Source organism: Rana temporaria, chromosome 1 (assembly GCF_905171775.1).
Source record: "Rana temporaria chromosome 1, aRanTem1.1, whole genome shotgun sequence".
NCBI lineage: Eukaryota > Metazoa > Chordata > Amphibia > Anura > Ranidae > Rana > Rana temporaria.
In genome coordinates, this window is record NC_053489.1 from 418,638,940 (window position 1) to 418,659,903 (window position 20,964).

Below are 20,964 nucleotides of genomic sequence, written 5' to 3' on the forward strand. Positions count from 1 at the left end.
CACTAAGCGATCGGTTTCTGATCGCTGTATTAGTGTCACTGTTGCCGCTAGGCAGTTAGTTTTTTTTGAGGTTCGCCGCCAGGTTTATATAGCGTTAGGTACCCCCATAAATAAAGGTTTTAACCCCTGATTGCCCCTAGAGTTAACCCTTTCACCACTGATCACTGTATAAGTGTCACTGGTGACGTGGTTAGCCAGTTAGTTATTTAGTTATTTTAGGTTCGCCACCAGGTTTTTAGAAAGCGTTAGGTACCCCCATATATTACCGAATAAAGGTTTTAACCCCCTGATTGCCCCCTAGTTAACCCTTTCACCAGTGATCACCGTATAAGTGTTACGGTTGACGCTGGTTGGTTAGTTTGCTGTTTATAGCATCAGAGCACCCGCCGTATATAACCCAATAGGTTTAACCCCCTGATCACCCGGCGGGTGATATAAATTTAATTTTAGCGCCAGTCAGGGTCTGCGTCACCCCAGGCAGCGTTAGGTTAGAGCCAGTACCGCTTACACCCACTCGCTAAGCATACACCCCCCTTAGTGGTATAGGATCTGAACGGATCGATACCTGATCTGATCAGATCTATACTAGCGTACCCAGCAGTTTAGGGTACCCAAAAACGCATTGTTAGCGGAATCAGCCCAGATACCCGCTAGCACCTGCGTTTTCCCCCCTCTGCCCAGCCCAACCCACCCAAGTGCAGTATCGATCGATCACTGTCACTTACAAAACACAAGACACATAACTGCAGCGTTCGCAGAGACAGGCCTGATCCCTGCGATCGCTTACAGTTTTTTTTGAAGCGTTTTCTACATTTGCTTTTCTATAGTCAGGTGCTTTTTTTACCTGTGAATCCTTACCATTGTACCACTAAATTTAGAGTCCAAAATGGCAAACCGAAGGTACAATGATAAGCAGGCCTTGGAGTTCATGTGCATGTCAGATAGTGAAGAGGAGGAGGTCACGCATCTGACAGATTCTGGCTCAGAATATGAACCCATTTACGACAGCGGCTCCATGTCAGATAGCTCGCACGACGAAGTTGAGGTCCCTGCTAAGGCCAGGCGTACCCGATCCCATTCTGATGTTGTTGAGCAGCAAGAACCGCAGGACCCTCGTATGGAGCAGAGATCCAGTACTAGCGCCGCTATTCCTTCTGGTGAATTGGCAAGCACCAGCGGCCTAGTACACCCTGGTCGTTTATCCAGCACTGCAGTAACACTTGGTGACGTGGCGAGTCCCATAAGTGCAGTTGAAGCTGGCGATGTGGCAAGCACAAGTAGTGTCCCGCTGCCACCAAGAAAAAGACAGAGACAGGCCCGTCGTGCCCATAGTGCCCTTCCTGTAGAATTTGCCTATCCTGATTGGGTCCCCACCACTTCTACAGCACCTGTACTTCCCCCATTCACTGGCCAACCCGGTATTCAGGTGGATACAGCGAACTTTATGTCACTTGATTTTTATTCGCTGTATTTCACGGAAGATCTCTATAGATCTATTGTGGACCAGACCAATTTATATGCTGGTACTTACATCGCCGCTAACCCCCAGTCTCGCCTTGCCAAAGAATGGAAACCTCTCGAGGTTTCCGAATTTAAGACCTTTCTGGGCCTTACCCTCAACATGGGCATACACAAATTTCCGTCATTGCGGATGTATTGGTCCACACATCCGATTGACCATATGTACATTTTCTCTGCTCACATGGCCAGGAGACGATACGAGGCGATCCTGCGGTTCCTGCATTTCAGTGACAATGCACTTTGTCGTCCACGTGGAGACCCTGAATTTGACCGGCTCTACAAAATTCGGCCCCTCGTAAACCATTTCAACGAACGTTTTGCAGCCTTGTTTAATCCCCAGCAGGTTGTATGCGTTGATGAGTCCCTGATTAAATTTGCTGGCCGCTTGTCTTTCAAACAGTTCCTTCCCAGCAAGCGTGCCAGATACGGGGTCAAGCTCTATAAGCTCTGTGACAGGGCCACAGGCTACACATGGAGCTTTAGGGTTTACGAGGGAAAAGATAGTCAGGTAGAGCCGGAAGGATGCCCAGATTACATGGGGAGCGCTGGCAAGATTGTTTGGGACTTGGTGTCACCCTTATTCGGAAAGGGGTACCATTTGTATGTGGACAATTTTTACAGCAGCGTGCCACTTTTTAGCCACTTATTTGATCAACAGATTGGAGCATGTGGCACCGTGCGACCTAATCGCCGGGGCTTCCCCCAGCGGCTTGTAGATGCCCGTGTTAGGCCGGGGGCGAGAGCCTGCTGCAGATGTAAAAATTTGCTCGCTGTGAAGTGGCGGGACAATAGGAATGTTTTCGTTCTTACCACCCTTCACGCAGACACGACAGTCCAAATTCGTACGGCGACTGGTGTTGTGGAGAAACCCCTCTGTGTCCACGAATATAACCTTAATATGGGAGGGGTGGACCTCAACGACCAGTTGATGGCGCCGTATCATATTGCCCGTAAGACGAGACGCTGGTACAAAAAAGTGTCTCTACATTTATTTCAATTGGCTCTACTGAATGCTCATGTCGTATACAGAGCTTCAGGACGGAATGAATCCTTCCTTCAATTCCAGAGGGATATCATCACAGAACTCCTGTATCCAGGCGGTATTGTACCTCACCATCTCCTACCAAATGCAGTAAGCCGACTGCATGAGAGGCATTTTTCTTATGTCCTCCCGAGTACCCCTACCCAACGAGCCCCCCAAAGAAAATGTCGTGTCTGTACCAAGCGCGGATTTAGGCGTGACACCCGTTATTTTTGTCCCAAATGTCCTGGCAATCCTGGTCTTTGTATTGGTGAATGTTTTGAACGCTTCCACACACACGTTAATTATTAGTGTAGGGTGAAACATTTCACAGGCTAGGCACACTCACACAGGGTCTCCCAAGATGCCATCGCATTTTGAGAGACCCAAACCTGGAACCGAAAAGTTGAAGTTACAGTTCACAGTTACAAAAAAAAGTGTTAAAAAAAAAAAAAAAAAAAGTAAAAAATAAAAACACACAAAAAAATATAAAATAAAAAAACCAAAAATAGTTGTCGTTTTATTGTTCTCTCCCTCTCTATTCTCTCTCTATTGTTCTGCTCTTTTTTACTGTATTCTATTCTGCAAAGTTTTATTGTTGTTATGTTTTTTCATGCTTGCTTTTCAGGTATGTAATTTATTTTACTGTTTTCAGGTACGCCATTCAGCTGTTGCGCGGACTTATTTATCTTGACAGCAACAGCGTTTGCTCCCACGATATATAAAGCCGCGACTCCAGTGCTGTAGGAGGTGATTTCACCACCACAGTTAAAAAAAAGAGCATATATGCCGAAGCATGCGGGCAGCAGGGGCGGAGGAGCGATTTTGCTCCTAATGCCGCGTACATACGGTTGACATTCCTACGGAGGCTTTCCCGTGGAAAAGTCTGACCATGTGTACACGGCATAGAAAAGTCCGACCGTGTGTACGCGGCATAGAAAAGTCCGACCGTACGCGGCATAACTTTTTTGCGGGAGGATGCCCCCATGCTTTGGCATATATATATATTTTAGGCACAGGTTGCGTTAAAAAATGTTTTATTTTTTACTATGTTTTTTTATAGGTATTTGCTTTGCAGGTATGGTATGATCTTACTGTTATACTGGAATGTTACTTTGTTTTAATGTTAACCATCATTTGCTTAGCAGGTACGCCATTCAGTTGCAGTGCGGATTTATTTAGCGTGACAGCAACAGCGTTTGCTCCCACGATATATAAAGCCGCGACTCCAATGCTGTAGGAGGTGATTTCACCACTACAGTTCAAAAAAGAGCATATATGCCGGAGCATGGGGGCATTAGGGGCGGAGGAGCGATTTTGCTCCTAATGCCGCGTACATACGGTTGACATTCCTACGGAGGCTTTCCTGTGGAAAAGTCTGACCATGTGTACACGGCATAGAAAAGTCCGACCGTGTGTACGCGGCATAGAAAAGTCCGACCGTACGCGGCATAACTTTTTTGCGGGAGGATGCCCCCATGCTTCGGCATATATAAATGGTGCATGTATGCCCATCATTAGAAGTGGGTGGATGAAGGGAGGTATTCTAATGGTGGGCATACCCACCGATCAATCTTTTTTTTGTTCAGCCAACAGACTGCATGAAAAAAAAAAAGATTACAATACATGTCCAACAAGAACCATCAACGTACTGGTATGTTGCAGGACTTTGAATGGTTATACCAGAATGATGCCTGCGGGTTTAGGCATCATCTTGGTATCATTCTTTTCAGCCAGCGGTCGGCTTTCATGTAAAAGCAGTCCTAGCGGCTAATTAGCCTCTAGACTGCTTTTACATTCAGTGGGAGGGAATGTCCCCCCCCCCAGATATAAACGGCGCCATTGAGAATATGGGAAAGCATTTTATCACACCGATCTTGGTGTGGTCAGATGCTTTGAGGGCAGAGGAAAGATCTAGGGTCTAATAGACCCCATTTAAAAAAAAAAAAAGAGTACCTGTCACTAACTATTGCTATCATAAGGGATATTTACATTCCCTGAGATAACAATAAAAATGGTAAAAAAATAAATAAATGGAAGGAACAGTTAACAAATAAAATAAAAAAAGCGAAATAAATATATAAAAAAATAAAAAAATAAAAAAAAGCATCCCTGTCCCCCCCTGCTCTTGCGCAAAGACGAACGCAAGCGTCGGTCTGGAGTCATATGTAAACAGCAATTGCACCATGCATGTGAGGTATCACCGCGAAGGGCAGATCGAGGGCAGTCATTTTAGCAGTAGACCTACTCTGTAAATCTAATGTGGTAACCTGTAAAGGCTTTTAAAGGCTTTTAAAAATGTATGTAGTTTGTCGCCACTGCGCGTTTGTGCGCAATTTTAAAGTATGTCGTGTTTGGTATCCATGTACTCGGCCTAAGATCATAATTTTTATTTCATCAATAATTTGGGCAATATAGTGTGTTTTAGTGCTTTAAAATAAAAAAAAGTGTATTTTTTCCCCAAAAAATGCGTTTGAAAAAACGCTGCGCAAATACTGTGTGGAAATTTTTTTTGCAACACCTACCATTTTAATCTGTAGGGCCTTTGCTTTAAAAAAATATATAATGTTTGGGGGTTCAACTTTACTTTCTTGCAAAAAAATAATATGTTTTTATGTAAACAAACAGTGTCAGAAAGGGCTTTTTCTTCAAGTGGTTAGAAGAGTGGGTGATGTGTGACATAAGCTTCTAATTGTTGTGCATAAAATGCCAGGACAATTGAAAACCCCCCCAAATGACCCCATTTTGGAAAGTAGACACCCCAAGCTATTTGCTGAGAGGCATCTTAAGTCCATGGAATATTTTAGATTTTGACCCAAGTTGCGGGAAATATAAATATATATATATATATATATTTTTTTTTGCGCAAAGTTGTCACTAAATGATATATTGCTCAAACATGCCATGGGCATATGTGGAATTACACCCCAAAATGCATTCTGCTGCTTCTCCTGAGTACGGGGAAACCACATGTGTGAGACTTTTTGGGAGCCTAGCCGCGTACGGGACCCCAAAAACCAATCACCGCCTTCAGGCTTTCTAAGGGTGTAAATTTTTGATTTCACTCCTCACTACCTATCACAGTTTCGAAGGCCATAAAATGCCAAAATAGCACAAAAAAAACCCAAATGACCCCATTTTGGAAAGAAGACACCCCAAGGAAACTGCTGAGAGGCATGTTGAGTCCATTGATTTTTTTTTTTTTTGTCCAAAGTGATTGAATAATGAGAAAAAAAAAAAAAAAAAGAAAAATGTGTCACTAAATGATATATTGCTCACACATGCCATGGTTATATGTGGAGTTGCACCCTAAAATACATTCTGCTGCTTCTCCTGAGTACGGGGATACCACATGTTTGGGACTTTTTGGGAGCCTAGCCGCGTACGGGACCCCGAAAACCAAGCACCGCCTTCAGCATTTCTAAGGGCGCAAATTTTTGATTTCACTCCTCACTACCTATCACAGTTTCGAAGGCCATAAAATGCCAAAATAGCACAAAAAACCCCCAAATGACCCCATTTTGGAAAGTAGACACCCCAAGCTATTTGCTGAGAGGCATGTTGAGTCCATGGAATATTTAATTTTTTTGCCCCAAGTGATTGAATCATGACCAAAAAAAATTAAAATAAAAAAATGTACAAAACATTGTCACTAAATGATATATTTCTCACACATGCCATGGTTATATGTGGAATTGCACCCCAAAATACATTCTGCTACTTCTCCTGAGTACGGGGATACCACATGTGTGGGACTTTTTGGGAGCCTAGCCGCGTATGAGACCCCGAAAACCAAGCACCGCCTTCAAGATTTCTAAGGACATAAATTTTTGATTTCACTCACACAAATCTTGAAGGCAGTGCTTGGTTTTCGGGGCCCCGTACGCGGCTAGGCTCCCAAAAAGTCCCACACATGTGGTATCCCCGTACTCAGGAGAAGCAGCAGAATGTATTTTGGGGTGCAATTCCACATATAACCGTGGCATGTGTGAGAAATATATCATTTAGTGACAACGTTTTGTATTTTTTTTTTTTTGGTCATTATTCAGTGACTTGGGGCAAAAAAATTAAATATTCCATGGACTCAACATGCCTCTCAGCAAATAGCTTGGGGTGTCTACTTTCCAAAATGGGGTCATTTGGGGGGGTTTTGTGCTGTTTTGGCATTTTATTGCCTTCGAAACTGTGATAGGTAGTGAGGAGTGAAATCAAAAATTTATGCCCTTAGAAATCCTGAAGGCGGTGATTGGTTTTCGGGGTCCCGTACGCGGCTAGGCTCCCAAAAAGTCCCACACATGTGGTATCCCCGTACTCAGGAGAAGCAGCAGAATGTATTTTGGGGTGCAATTCCACATATAACCGTGGCATGTGTGAGAAATATATCATTTAGTGACAACGTTTTGTATTTTTTTTTTTTTGGTCATTATTCAGTGACTTGGGGCAAAAAAATTAAATATTCCATGGACTCAACATGCCTCTCAGCAAATAGCTTGGGGTGTCTACTTTCCAAAATGGGGTCATTTGGGGGGGTTTTGTGCTGTTTTGGCATTTTATTGCCTTCGAAACTGTGATAGGTAGTGAGGAGTGAAATCAAAAATTTATGCCCTTAGAAATCCTGAAGGCGGTGATTGGTTTTCGGGGTCCCGTACGCGGCTAGGCTCCCAAAAAGTCCCACACATGTGGTATCCCCGTACTCAGGAGAAGCAGCAGAATGTATTTTGGGGTGCAATTCCACATATGCCCATTTTTTTTTTTTTGGTCATTATTCAATCACTTGGGGCCATAAAATTAAATATTCCATGGACTCAACATGCCTCTCAGCAAATAGCTTGGGGTGTCTTCTTTCCAAAATGGGGTCATTTGGGGGGGTTGTGTGACATCTTGGCATTTTATGGCCTTCAAAACTGTGATAGGTTTTGTACTGCCTTGCCATTTTAGCACCTCAAGAAATGAGATAGGCAGTCATAAAATAAAAGCTGTGTAAATTCCAGAAAATGTACCCTAGTTTGTAGACGCTATAACTTTTGCGAAAACCAATAAATATACGCTTATTGCGATTTTTTTTACTAAAGACATGTGGCTGAATACATTTTGGCCTAAATGTTTGACTAAAATTTAGTTTATTCGATTTTTTTTACTTTTTGTTATAAGAAAAATCATTTTTTTTCAAAATTTACGGTCTTTTTGCGTTTATATCGCAAAAAATAAAAATCGCAGAGGCGATCAAATACCATCAAAATAAAGCTCTATTTGTGGGAAGAAAAGGACGCAAGTTTCGTTTCGGTACAACATTGCATGACCGCGCAATTACCAGTTAAAGCAGCGCATTGCCAAATTGTAAAAACACCTCTGGTCTTTAGACAGCGTATTGGTCCGGAGCTTAAGTGGTTAAAGGATAGGTGGGTTTAGTTACATTGTTGAGCAATATGTCCAATATTGTTCCAAAAAGTAAAAATTTTTTATTATCATTATGTTAGGTACAGTATTTTTGGGTTGGACTATAATGCAAAAGCGAGTCCCCAAAAACAAAAAACAATTTAATTCAGCAAAGATAAAGGTGCAAAGCAAAATAAATTAAATTTTGACTGCTACAAACTTTAAGTGCATATCAACCCAAAATCAATGTTTTTAGTATGTTTGGCATCATGACACAATGGGGAATTTTTACTAAACCTGGAGAGTGCGAAATCTGGTGCAGTTGTGCATGATAGTTAATCAGCTTGTTCAATTAAGCTTTGACAAAAAACCTGGAATTTGATTGGTCCCTATGCAGAGCTGCTCCAGATTTTGCACTCTCCAACTTTAGTAAATGAACCCTATTATGTACAGTTTTCTATAAGAAAATAATTTGCTGTATATCTATTGCAAAGTTTCTTACCTGGACATCCGGCCAGTAACGTTGCATCCTATTGCACGTTGACAACATTATTATGACTACATATTTCTGATACAGTATCTCACAAAAGTGAGTACACCCCTCACATTTTTGTAAATATTTTATTATATCTTTTCATGTGACAACACTGAAGAAATTACACTTTGCTACAATGTAAAGTAGTGAGTGTACAGCTTGTATAACAGTGTAAATTTGCTGTCCCCTCAAAATAACTCAACACACAGCCATTAATGTCTAAACCGCTGGCATCAAAGATAAGTACACCCCTAAGTGAAAATTTTCAAATTTAGCCACCATTATTTTGTCAATATTATGTGTGGCTACCATTATTTTCCAGCACAGCCTTAACCTTCTTGGGCATGGAGTTCACCAGAGGTTCACAGGTTGCCACTGGGGTCCTCTTCCACTCCTCCATGATGACATAAAGGAGCAGGTGGATGTTGCGCTCCTCCACCTTCCATTTGAGGATGCCCCATAGATGCTCAATAGGGTTTAGGTCTGGAGACATGCTTAGCCAGGAAGGGAGTAATATATTGGTTCATTAAAGTAGAATATTGAAATGCAGATATTGAACATATACACTGTAACAAATCATCATATAACGGCTCTACGCATTTCGTGTTCACTTTAACACTCATCAGGAGCAGATACACAGTATGAAGGTATCTATAATAGAAAAAAATGCCATAGTAATAAGGTAGTTAAGGTTATAGAAAATATAGAAAAGAGGGGGAACAACTAAGGTCCCAATCACTCTCACCTAGTTGTAATATATTACAACTAGGTGAGAGTGATTGGCATTTTTTTCTATTATAGATACCTTCATACTGTGTATCTGCTCCTGATGAGTGTTAAAGTGAACACGAAACGCGTAGAGTCGTTATATGATGATTTGTCACAGTGTATATGTTCAATATCTGCATTTCAATATTCTACTTTAATGAACCAATATATTACTACCTTCCTGTCTATATGTTACCACTACAAAGCCAGTTCACATATCTAAGATTTATTACTATGGTTGTTAACCTGAGATAAATATGTATTATCATGTACTCTCCAGATTTTATGTACTGAGACCCACAATCACTATACATTACCATGTGTGTTATTGTTGGACTAATCATGTACTATTATGTAATATCTAGATTGTTATCATTGAAACCCATGAGTATTACCACACTATCTTATTATGTATATGTCATGCTCTCTTTGTTTTAATAAAATAATTTTTACTATATTTTGGTTCATATAATTCAGTAGTGTGCTTCAATAAAAGTCGCACCTTTTAGTTTTTCCATTCAAGTTATCGGGGATGGAGGCATATATAGTTATTGCCTCAATTCAAAGTCCCAACCTTAGCCTAATGCCGCGTACACACGATCATTTTTCGGCATGAAAGAAAACGTTGTTTTTAAAAACGTCATTTAAAATGATCGTGTGTGGGCTGCACATCGTTTTTGAGTTTCTGAAAAACGACCAAAAAAAATTCGAACATTTTTTAACGTCATTTTTAAAAATTTGGTTTTTCGGTTTGTAAAAAATGATCGTGTGTGGGCTAAAACAAAGTTTTAAACCCGCGCATGCTCAGAAGCAAGTTATGAGACGGGAGTGCTCGTTCTGGTAAAACTACCGTTCATAATGGAGTAAGCACATTCATCATGCTGTAACAGACAAAAAAATGGTACAAAACGCAGTCAGTTACCTGTAGGCCTCGAAGCGCCGACGCATTTACTAACAAGGAATCAGCTAAAGCAGCCCAAAGGCGAATAGAACTTCCCCTTTAGAGTGCCGTTGTATGTGTTGTACGTCACCGCGCTTTGTTCATGATTTTTTTTAAACGATAGTGTATGGGCAATGTCGTTTTTAATGATGAAGTTGGAAAAACTTTGTTTTTTGGACATGCTGAAAAACGATGCTTTCTTTCATGCCGAAAAATGATCATGTGTACGCGGCATTAGGCTCCTTTTTTCATTCCCATCACCATGCTTGACTGTAGGCAAGACACACTTGTCTTGTTACTCCTCACCTGGTTTCCCCCACACATGCTTGACACCATCTGAACCAAATATGTTTATCTTGGTCTCATCAAACCACAGGACATGGTTCCAGTAATCCATGTCCTTAGTTTGCTTGGTTTCAGGGATTTCTTGTGGATCATCTTTAGAAGAGGCTTCCTTCTGAGATGACAGCCATGCAGACCTATTTGATGCAGTGTGCAGTGTATGGTCAAAGCTCTGACAGGCTGAACCCCATCCCCTCAACCTCTGCAGCAATGCTGGCAGCACTCATACATCTATTTCCCAAAGACATTGTTCAATCAGATTGTATAGTGTATGAGCCTAAGACTCCATACACACAATACCATTTTTGTTGTCTGATTTCCTTTAGATTTACCAAAACCATGTAGTGAAAGGGTCTGCCTGATTGCATACATTAAGGTTTGACCTCATATTATATGGTTTTGGTAAATCTGAAGGAATTTTTTTTTACAGAAAATTGTAAAGTGTGTACCCAGCTTTAGGGAACATTTGCCCTTGTGATGACTATGAACCTGTTGCTGCTCAAGTAACCTCAATAGAGGCAGGAGTGACCCATGTTCCTTCAGTTACAATTTTGGAGGTATATTCCTCATAGACCAACTGTTTGAAACAGAAAAATTATGCTTACCTTACAAATCTCTGGGTTAGACTTTCCACAAATTGATAGATCTCTATCCAGTTATTTGCCACACTCCCCGACCTTATAAAAAAAATAAAAAAAATATAAAAGCACCAATATATATATTATATTACATGACAAGGCTGCAAGTAAAAATATGTTTTATACAGATTAGATAGATAGATAGATAGATAGATAGATAGATAGATAGATAGATAGATAGATAGATAGATAGATAGATAGATAGATAGATAGATAGATAGATAGATCTAGAAATATAAAGCAATATAATATAATATACAGCTTACAGAATATTGGATCATCTGCAGGCATTTGGTTCTGAGGGTTTAATGTCTGGCTCTCTTGCTGATCCATTGTACTATCGGTAATACTGGTTTGGAAAAAGTAGGCACATCCAGAAATTTGACTTCACTACTTCACTCACTCAGACACAAACTGCTGCACGCTTATTCCAGATCTATGACTCAGCCCAGGTTCACACTGGGTACGATTTGGTACGATTTGAGATGCGATTTCACATGTTAAATCGCATCTCAAATCGGCGGCATTTGCCGGCAATGGCACTGTCCTAATCGGTGCGACGCCGCTGCACTGATTTCATAAAGTAGTTCCTGTACTACTTTTTGCAATTTCAGGCCGCGATTTACATTGAACCCTGCACAGATGTCTCTTAAATCGCGGCAAAAACGCAGCCGCAAAATCGCGGCAAAAACGCAGCCGTAAAATCGCGGTAAAATCACGATTTTACCGCAATTTTGAATTCGCAGCAGTGTGAATCTAGCCTCAAAGAATAAAAGCAACGCAGTCAGGCAACTAGTATTTTCAGCAATGACAGCCTACAGGTTTCCTTCTGTAAAAGTTTCGAAAAATGGGAATTGCTATTGTCCACTTGGTTTTAAAGGTACAAGCTCCAGGAATATCATTCATAACTTTTCTTCAAATCAGTAACTTAGTAGTAAAGCCAGGATCAATATGGTGCCCAAAACCTAAGTAATGGATGTTTCCAGATTTATGTCAAGGGTTACCTTTAAAGGGTTACTGTTTATTTAACATTAAAGCCCAATCCCACTAGCTTTGCTCTCCTTCTGACCAAATTGTGAAAAACCACTACCAACCTCACATACAGGTAAACAAGCGTTCTCAATGGTGCTGCCTGGCCAGGACTAGTCCAGGACCTGCCCAGACATTTGTACTGCTCTGGCAAAAGACAATAATATTTTTGCGCAGAGTATTATGTGGATAACCATTGTTATTTCCTATGACAGCCGTATGTTTAATTTATCAACGGCATGCAAGACAGGTGCACAACTTAAAGAAGACTTTGCACTTGTGTGCTCCCATCTCAAATTGATAAAAAATAATAGAAGAAACAAACCACTGGAGGGGAAAAAAAAAACGTACTCCCAACTTCCATACAGTAGGGCATGATGTCACCATCCTTCAGTGTCATCTTGGGGGATATGATCTATCCAGCATTCAGTCTGGAGTCCAAGTAATGCCAGGTAGACCATATCCCCAATATGACACAGTGCAGTAACATTTTCTTGTGAAATTTGGGCTAATCCTCATGTCCCAGGATCTCATTGGAAGGATGGTAACCTAACTTTTCCCACCACTGGTGTTTTCTCTCTTTTTTTTTCGCAGCATTTTAGGATGGAGGAGGGGGGACACTGAACAAGCAGACCTTACAATTTTACTGCAAGGTCTGCTTAAAATCACTAGATTATAGGCAGACCACCACATTGATAGCAATCATGTATCTGTTATTGAGCTGTGTAATTAAGTTCAGCAATTAAATCGGGGTGGGGAAAAGGTGTAGGCAGTATAGAAATATATACTGTATTTATTGGCGGATAACACTCAATTTTTCACCCTGAAAATCGGTTGCAATAGTGTGTGTGCGTGTTATACGCCAATACTGCAATTTGGGCTGCCTCGGAGAGAACGGGGAGGGGGGTTGGACGAGCGCCGTCAGATTACATACAGTGAAAATCTCCTGTTTACTGAGCGACCTCTGTAATAGGAAGTCCCGTCTTCTGGGTCGGCATTGGACCCAGGCCCGGACTGGCCATAGGGCATACCGGGCATATGCCCGGTGGGCCGCGGCGGCCCGCGGGCCGGTAGTGGCCCGCGAATGGCCCTTGGCGGCCCGCGGGCCGATCGCGGCCCGCGAACGGCCCTCGGCGGCCCGCGAACGGCCCTCGGCGGCCCGCAATGTCACTTCTACCCAGAGGTGTACCAAGGCCCTTGGGGCAGACTGGGCTGGGTTGCAAGAATGCATTTGCCCCCTGGGCTGCTCTAATGTCCTGCAAAAAGGCCACTGAGCTGGCCGAGTACGCCACCTGCCAAAAGTTGTGGATTGTCCACTGGCCACGTCACCTGCCATGTCACCTGGCCACGTCACCTGCCACAAGTTGTGGATTGTCCACTTGCCATGTCACCTGGCCACTTCACCTGCCACGTCACCTGGCCACATCACCTGCCACGTCACCTGGCCACATCACCTGCCACAAGTTGTGGATTGTCCACTGGCCACATCACCTGCCACGTCAACTGGCCACGTCACCTGCCACAAGTTGTGGATTGTCCACTTGCCACGTCACCTGACAACGACACCTGCCACAAGTTGTGGATTGTACATTTGCCACGTCACCTGCCACAAGTGGATTATGCACTTGCCAAATCACCTGGCCACGTCACCTGCCACAAGTTGTGGATTGTCCACTGGCCACGTTACCTGGCCACGTCACCTGCCATGTCACCTGGCCACGTTACCTGCCACAAGTTGTGAATTGTCCACTGGCCACGTCACCTGCCACGTCAACTGGCCACATCAATTGCCACAAGTTGTGGATTGTCCACTGGCCACGTGACCTGGCCACGTCACCTGCCACATCACCTGGCCACGTCACCTACCATAAGTTGTGGATTTTCCACTTGCCACGTCACCTGCTTCAAGTTGTGTATTGTCCACTTGCCATGTCATCTGCCATGTCACCTGGCCACGCCACCTGCCACAAGTTGTGGGTTGTCCACTGGCCACGTCACCTGGCCACATCACCTGCCACAAGTTGTGGATTGTCCACTTGCCATGTCACCTGGCCACGTCACCTGCCACGTCACCTGGCCACGTCACCTGCCACATCACCTGGCCACGTCACCTGCCACAAGTTGTGGAATGTCCACTGGCCACGTCACCTGCCACGTCAACTGGCCACGCCACCTGCCACAAGTTGTGGATTGTCCACTGGCCACGTCACCTGGCCACGTCATCTGCCACAAGTTGTGGATTGTCCACTTGCCATGTCACCTGGCCACGTCACCTGCCACGTCACCTGGCCACGTCACCTGCCACAAGTTGTGGATTGTCCACTTGCCATGTCACCTGGCCATGTCACCTGCCACGTCACCTGGCCACGTCACCTGCCACAAGTTGTGGAATGTCCACTGGCCACGTCACCTGCCACGTCAACTGGCCACGTCACCTGCCACAAGTTGTGGATTGTCCACTTGCCACGTCACCTGCCACAAGTTGTGGATTGTCCACTTGCCACGTCACCTGACCACGTCACCTGCCACAAGTGGATTATCCACTTGCCAAATCACCTGGCCACGTCACCTGCCACAAGTTGTGGATTGTCCACTGGCCACGTCCCCCTCTCTGCATATTAAGTGTTATATTACAGCAGCCGGTGACAGTTTCTTGCCCTCCTAGATGTTATGATGTGGGTTCACACTGGCAAGCTGCAGTTTAGCTGCAGTTCTGGCATGTTACCCTCCAGTCCCATAGACTTCTATTAGGTTGTACATTTTTGCTGCATGTCCTGAAATTGCACAAAAAGTCCTGCATGCCGCATCTGTGGTGCAATTCCAAAAAATGCAGCAAAAACACACAATTTCTAATTAGAAGTCTGAGGGACTGGGGCTATGGAAAACCGCCACAGTGGCGGCCTGTCCATTAAGGGCACACAGGCACTGCCCCCTCCATTATGCCACCCCCATATGTAAAATGGATAGATTCATGCCTGACCGGCCACTAAGATGGGGTAAGTGTCGGTCAGACAGCGAGTGGGTGGAGGGTGTGTCACAGTGGCTGCATTTGATGGGACAAAGTGGCTGCATTTGATGGGACAAAGTGGCTGCATTTGATGGGGCACAGTGGCTGCATTTGATGGGGCACAGTGGCTGCATTTGATGGGGCACAGTGGCTGCATTTGATGGGACAAAGTGGCTGCATTTGATGGGGCACAGTGGCTGCATTTGATGGGACAAAGTGGCTGCATTTGATGGGGCACAGTGGCTGCATTTGATGGGGCACAGTGGCTGCATTTGATGGGACAGGTGGACTTAGGCCATCATAAATAGATTGAAAATCTGCCAGTTCAGCAGAAATTTCAATCTATCAATGTGCAGACTGGTTATACAGACTCCGATCTATCAACTGACTTCAGTACAACAATGGGAAATGTCCAACGATTTCTCTCTGTTCCAGCAATGTGGAGTGATTTCTCTCTCTGTGCCACAAATGTGGAGCAGTCTCTCTCTCTGTGCGGGCATCCCATCATTAACCCCCGCCGCGTGCCCCCCCCCCCCCCCGGGCTGCTCAGTCTAAAATGCCCGGGCCTATTTTTTGTCCCAGTCCGGGCCTGATTGGACCAATGTTCTTTCTATCATAGAAGCCGGTCCAGTTGGCAGGACTTTGTATTAAAGAGGCCGCCGAGTAAACAAGAGATTCTGTATGTAATCTGACGGCGCTCATTCCACCCCCCTCCCTGAGATGGGCATTGATCAGGCTCAATTCATGGAAATGGGGAGGCTGCAGATGGGCATTGATCAAGCTGCATTGATGGGCAATTGTGAGGCTACAGATGGGCATTGATCAAGCTGCATTAATGGGCAATTGTGAAGCTGCAGATGGGCATTGATAAAGCTGCATTGATGGGCAATTGTGAGGCTGCAGGTGGGCATTGATCAAGCTGCATTAATGGGCAATTGTGAAGCTGCAGATGGGCATTGATCAAGCTGCATTGATGGGCAATTGTGAGGCTGCGGATGGGCATTGATCAAGCTGCATTAATGGGCAATTGTGAAGCTGCAGATGGGCATTGATCAAGCTGCATTGATGGGCAATTTTGAGGCTACAGATGGGCATTCATCAGGCTGCATTGATGGGCACTGACCCTTATTTTGCTTCAAAGTTCTTTATTTAAAATTTACATTTTTTTTCCTGAAACTTCCCTCTTAAAATGAAGGTGCGTGTTAAGCCTCGTACACACGACCGAGGAACTCGATCGCGAAACACATAGTTTTCCTCGTCGAGTTCCTTGTTAGGCTGTCTAGGAATTCGACAAGGCAAGTTTCTCCATTCCCGTCGAGGAAATAGAGAACTTGCTCTCTTTTTGGCTCGTCGAGTTTCTCGACAGTTTCCTCGTCGAAAATGTACACGCGACCGGTTTCCTCAGCGAAAAAATATCTCCCAGCAAGTTTCTTGCTGTTTTTTTGCAGAGAAACTCGGTCGTGTGTATGAGGCTTAATACGCCTGTGCGTGTTATATGCCAATAAGTACGGTACTTTCATAAGGCAGCCTTATATGGTTACTACATGTGCTTATTGCTTGGTAATACAAATTTCACTATTCTCTTTTTTCATTGTAAGATTTTTTGGCTTTACTAACAAAAAGTAATGCAGACAATGAGGTGAGGCTGGGTTTACACTGATACTACACACAGTGATACGACTTTCATCCTACTTTGCGACATCAGTCCTACATTGATACTACATTGGTCCTACATTGGTCTGACTTTGAGGCTGGGTTCACACTTGTCCGACAAACGCTCCTACATTGGGAGCTCATGTCGCATGACGTGTGAAAATCAATGTTTCCCTATGAGAGCCGTCTTAACTGGTCCTACACAAGTCGGTCCAACTTTGAAAATGCTCCTTGTACTACTTTGGTCCTACATTGATCCTACTTCAGCCCATTGAATATCATTGAAGTCGGACCAAAGTAGGAGCATTGTCCTAACCATCAGACTTTTGACATCTGACATGTGATTACAGCAGCAGTAAAAGGAATTTATCTCACTCTGGGATAGTTTTGATTGGTCAAAGAACAAGTCAGACTATCACAAAGTCGGATCAAAGTAGTATTATGTTCATGAAAGTAGGATGGATGTAGGACCGATGTAGGATCAATGTAGGACCAATGTAGGACAGATGTCGCAGAGCAAAGTAGGATGAAAGTAGTACTGCTGTCGTGTAGTATAGTGTGAACCCAGCCTCATGAACAGAATACTACTTTGATCTGACTTTGTGATAGTCTGACTTGTTCTTTGACCAATCAAAACAATCCCAGTGTGAGATAAATTCCTTTTACTGCTGCCGTAATCACAATGTCGGATGTCACAAGTCGGATGGTAAGGACAAGGACCCTACTTTGATCCGACTTTAATGATATTCAATGGGCTGAAGTAGGATCAATGTCGGACCAAAGTAGTGCAGGAACTGTTTTTCAAAGTCGGACCGACATGTGTTGGACCAGTTAAGACGGCTCTCATAGGGAAACCTTGATTTTCATACGTAATGGGACATTAGCTCCTAATGTCGGAGCGTTTGTGGGACCACAACTACACTACTTTCATCCTACTTTGCTCTGCTACATTGGTCCTACATTTATCCTACATTGGTCCTACATCCATCCTACTTTCATGAACAGGATACTACTTTGGTCCGACTTCAATGATATTCAATGGGCCTGAAGTAGGATCAATGTAGGACCAAAAGTAGTAGAGGGAGCATTTTCAAAGTCGGACCGACTTGTGTAGGACGCTACAAGACGCTCTCATAGGGAAACATTGAACACAGAGCAAAGTAGGATGAAAGTAGTGTAGTAGTGTGAACCCAGCCTGAAGCTCTGTTCACAATTCAAAACTGGAGTGCAAAATCTGGTGCAGCTGTGCATGGAAGCCAATCACCTTCTAACTTCAGCTTGTTCAATTAAGCTTTGACAAAACAACTGGAAGCTGATTGGTTTCAATGCAAAGCTGCACCAGATTTTGCACTCACCAGTTTTAGTAAATTAACTCCACTGCATCTTCAATTATTAAGCTCAGCAAACATTAAGTTTGCTAGTTCCCTTAAGCCTGGCACACACTAGTCATTTTGTTTTTTTCCGTTCAATCCAGCAGGCTAAATGAAAAAAAAAACTGAAGAGCTCAAGAGGAGCTGCTATACTAACAATCTGAAGTTAGTACAGTAATCTCCCCTACTGAGTTATTGTGTGGGACTTCCTGCCAGAACACACCGGTCAGCGCACTTAGCCTTAGGCTGAGAGCACAGACCGGGTGCCAATTGGCAGACCCTTTTCAGTCATGCCCCATCGACAGAAGCTGGCCGAACGGCTGCTGTACATATGGGCCAAATGTCAGCTGGTTTCTATTGAGCTGGCTAATGCCGCACGATATTCGGCCCATGTGTGCGGCCCTTTAGTAAATAAACTTAGTATCAAATTGACAACAGACGTCCTATCAGGTTTGTTGAACTTATCTCAGCAGTCTTTAAACAAGAATGTTATATGCACGATTCCCTGATACACCGAGGACCATTACAGCATGGATTTATAAGTCTATGTATGAAACGCAATAATCTAAAAAAAGGGTGCAAAATGTAGTATTAAACCCAAAGCCGAATATGTAATATATTGCAGCTTACCAATCCTTAGATGTGGTGGCTGCCTTAGTTTTCTTAGGCTTTTTCCTCTGTTGATCTGGCTATAAACACACCTTCTTTATTAGAGTCCCTCATTCTGAATGAAGGAGAATGAGGGCACCTTTGGATAGCAGCATTGTCAGTCTGAAGGCAGGGGACTGTTAGATGTACTAGCAGACTCCAGTTCACACTGCAGTTACACAATTAGTTAAAACAACCCTTTTTTATTTTTCTTTGGGATAAAGGTTTTACCCAAATGAATAAAAGATAATCATTGTAAGTACCCCTCTCAGTGGTAAATGGTTTGTCTCAGCACTGGAACTGCTACATTTGCAGGAGAGCTTGTTCTGTTGAAAAGCAAAAGACCGAGGCCTCATACACACGGGCAAGAATCTAGTCAGGGAAAAAACATTGTTTTTCCCAACGAGATTCTTGGCAAGAATCTCTTGCCGCCCGAGTGTACACACTAACCTTTTCAAAAGAACCACGGTTCTCTTGAAAGGCAAGAACGAGGTGACGTCATCACGTAAGACGAGCATACGCTCATCACATTCGATGTCGTCGCCGCCATCTTGCTTCACCCTACCTATGCCTTGGAAGCTACCACGCATGCGTCAAAGTCATTTCGAGCATGTGCGGGTTTCCACGGCGATAGGTAAGTATAAACACTCTCGGGTTTCGCGTCAGGAAATAGGCCGACAAGAATCTCAACGAGAAAATAGAGGTTCTCTATTTTTCTCGTCGAGATTCTGGCCAGATTTCCCGACGAGAAGCCTGAAAGCATCGTACACACAAACGGTTTTCTCGGCAAGAAAGCTCTGCCAGCAGTTTTCTTGCTGGTTATTGCCGGGAAAACCTGTTGTGTGTACGAGGCCTGAGGCCCCGTACACACGTCCGAGGAACTCGACGTGCCAAACACATTGAGTTCCTCGTCGAGTTCAGTGTGGAAGCCGCCGAGGAGCTCGGCAGGCCGACTTTCCTCATTGAACAACGAGGAAATAGAAAACATGTTCTCTTTTCGGCCCGACGAGTTCCTCGTCGGCTTCCTTGCTGAAAAGTGTACACACGACCGAGTTTCTCGGCAGAATCCAGCTCCGACCGAGTTTCTGGCTGAATTCTGCCGAGAAACTCGGTCGCGTGTATGGGGCCTGACTGTCAAGATCACCAGATGAAATTAAAGAATAGAGAGCCTAAAAAAGAAGACTAACGCAGCTGCCACATCTGAGAATTAGTAAGCTGCAATATAATAAATGTTTGCTTTTGGGTTTAAAACCACTTTAAGTTAAAATATGAACTCCATGATAAAAACACAATAGTTTTCCTTTATGGTAGAGAGAGAGAGAGAGAGAGAGAGAGAGAGAGAGAGAGAGAGAGAGGATGATGGTTGTGTACAGATATCCCAGTAATGTTATTAGGGCAGCGCCCTCAGCATCAGCTTCCTACAGCACTACACACAGCACTGGGCTGCTACTATAATTCAACACATGACACATGCACTGCTGGCTTTTAAAGCATTGACTGTTTTAACTATTACATAGCCTGGGTTGTTTTTCTTAAGAAGATAAGCAACCAGCCCTGAGTGTAAAGTTATAAATCTTCATATCATTTTTGTATCCTTCTTTATCGGGGGATTAGGACTTTTCTATTCCTATATTGTTTTTAGGCCATGTGCAGGCCTCTAAGGCCGCATACACATGGTCGGTCTATCCGATGAGAACGGTCCGAAGGACCGTTGTCATCGGTTAACCGATGAAGCAGACTGATGGTCTGATGTGCCTACACACCATCAGTTAAAAAAACGATCGAGTCCAACGCGGTGACGTAAAACACGACGTGCAGAGAAAAATGAAGTTCAATGTTTCCAAGCATGCGTCGTCTTGATTCTGAGCATGCGCGGGTTTTGAACCGATGCTTTTGCGTACTAACCATCGGTTTTGACTTATCGGTTAGGCGTCCATCGGTTGATTTTTAAAGCAAGTTCTACATTTTTGGACTGAAGGATAACTGACCGATGGGGCCCACACACGGTCGGTTTGGACCGATGAAACTGAACTTCGGTTTTGTCCGATCGTGTGTACAGGGCTACTTGAATGAGGTTAAAGCCTGTTTTCCAGGTGATAAAGACTTAAAGCGGTAG

General features: G+C 43.7%; 1 protein-coding gene across 4 annotated transcripts in view; it reads right to left on the minus strand.

The window, feature by feature from the left end:
• The window catches only part of ANTXR2 (ANTXR cell adhesion molecule 2), a 362,866-nt gene that overhangs the window by 317,149 nt on the left and 24,753 nt on the right, over positions 1 to 20,964 (minus strand). For all 4 annotated transcript variants that reach the window (XM_040325040.1, XM_040325021.1, XM_040325013.1 and 1 more), the window contains exon 3: positions 11,109 to 11,180. In XM_040325040.1, the coding sequence (XP_040180974.1) occupies positions 11,109 to 11,180 (72 nt within the window). The remainder of the gene's footprint in view (positions 1 to 11,108; positions 11,181 to 20,964) is intronic.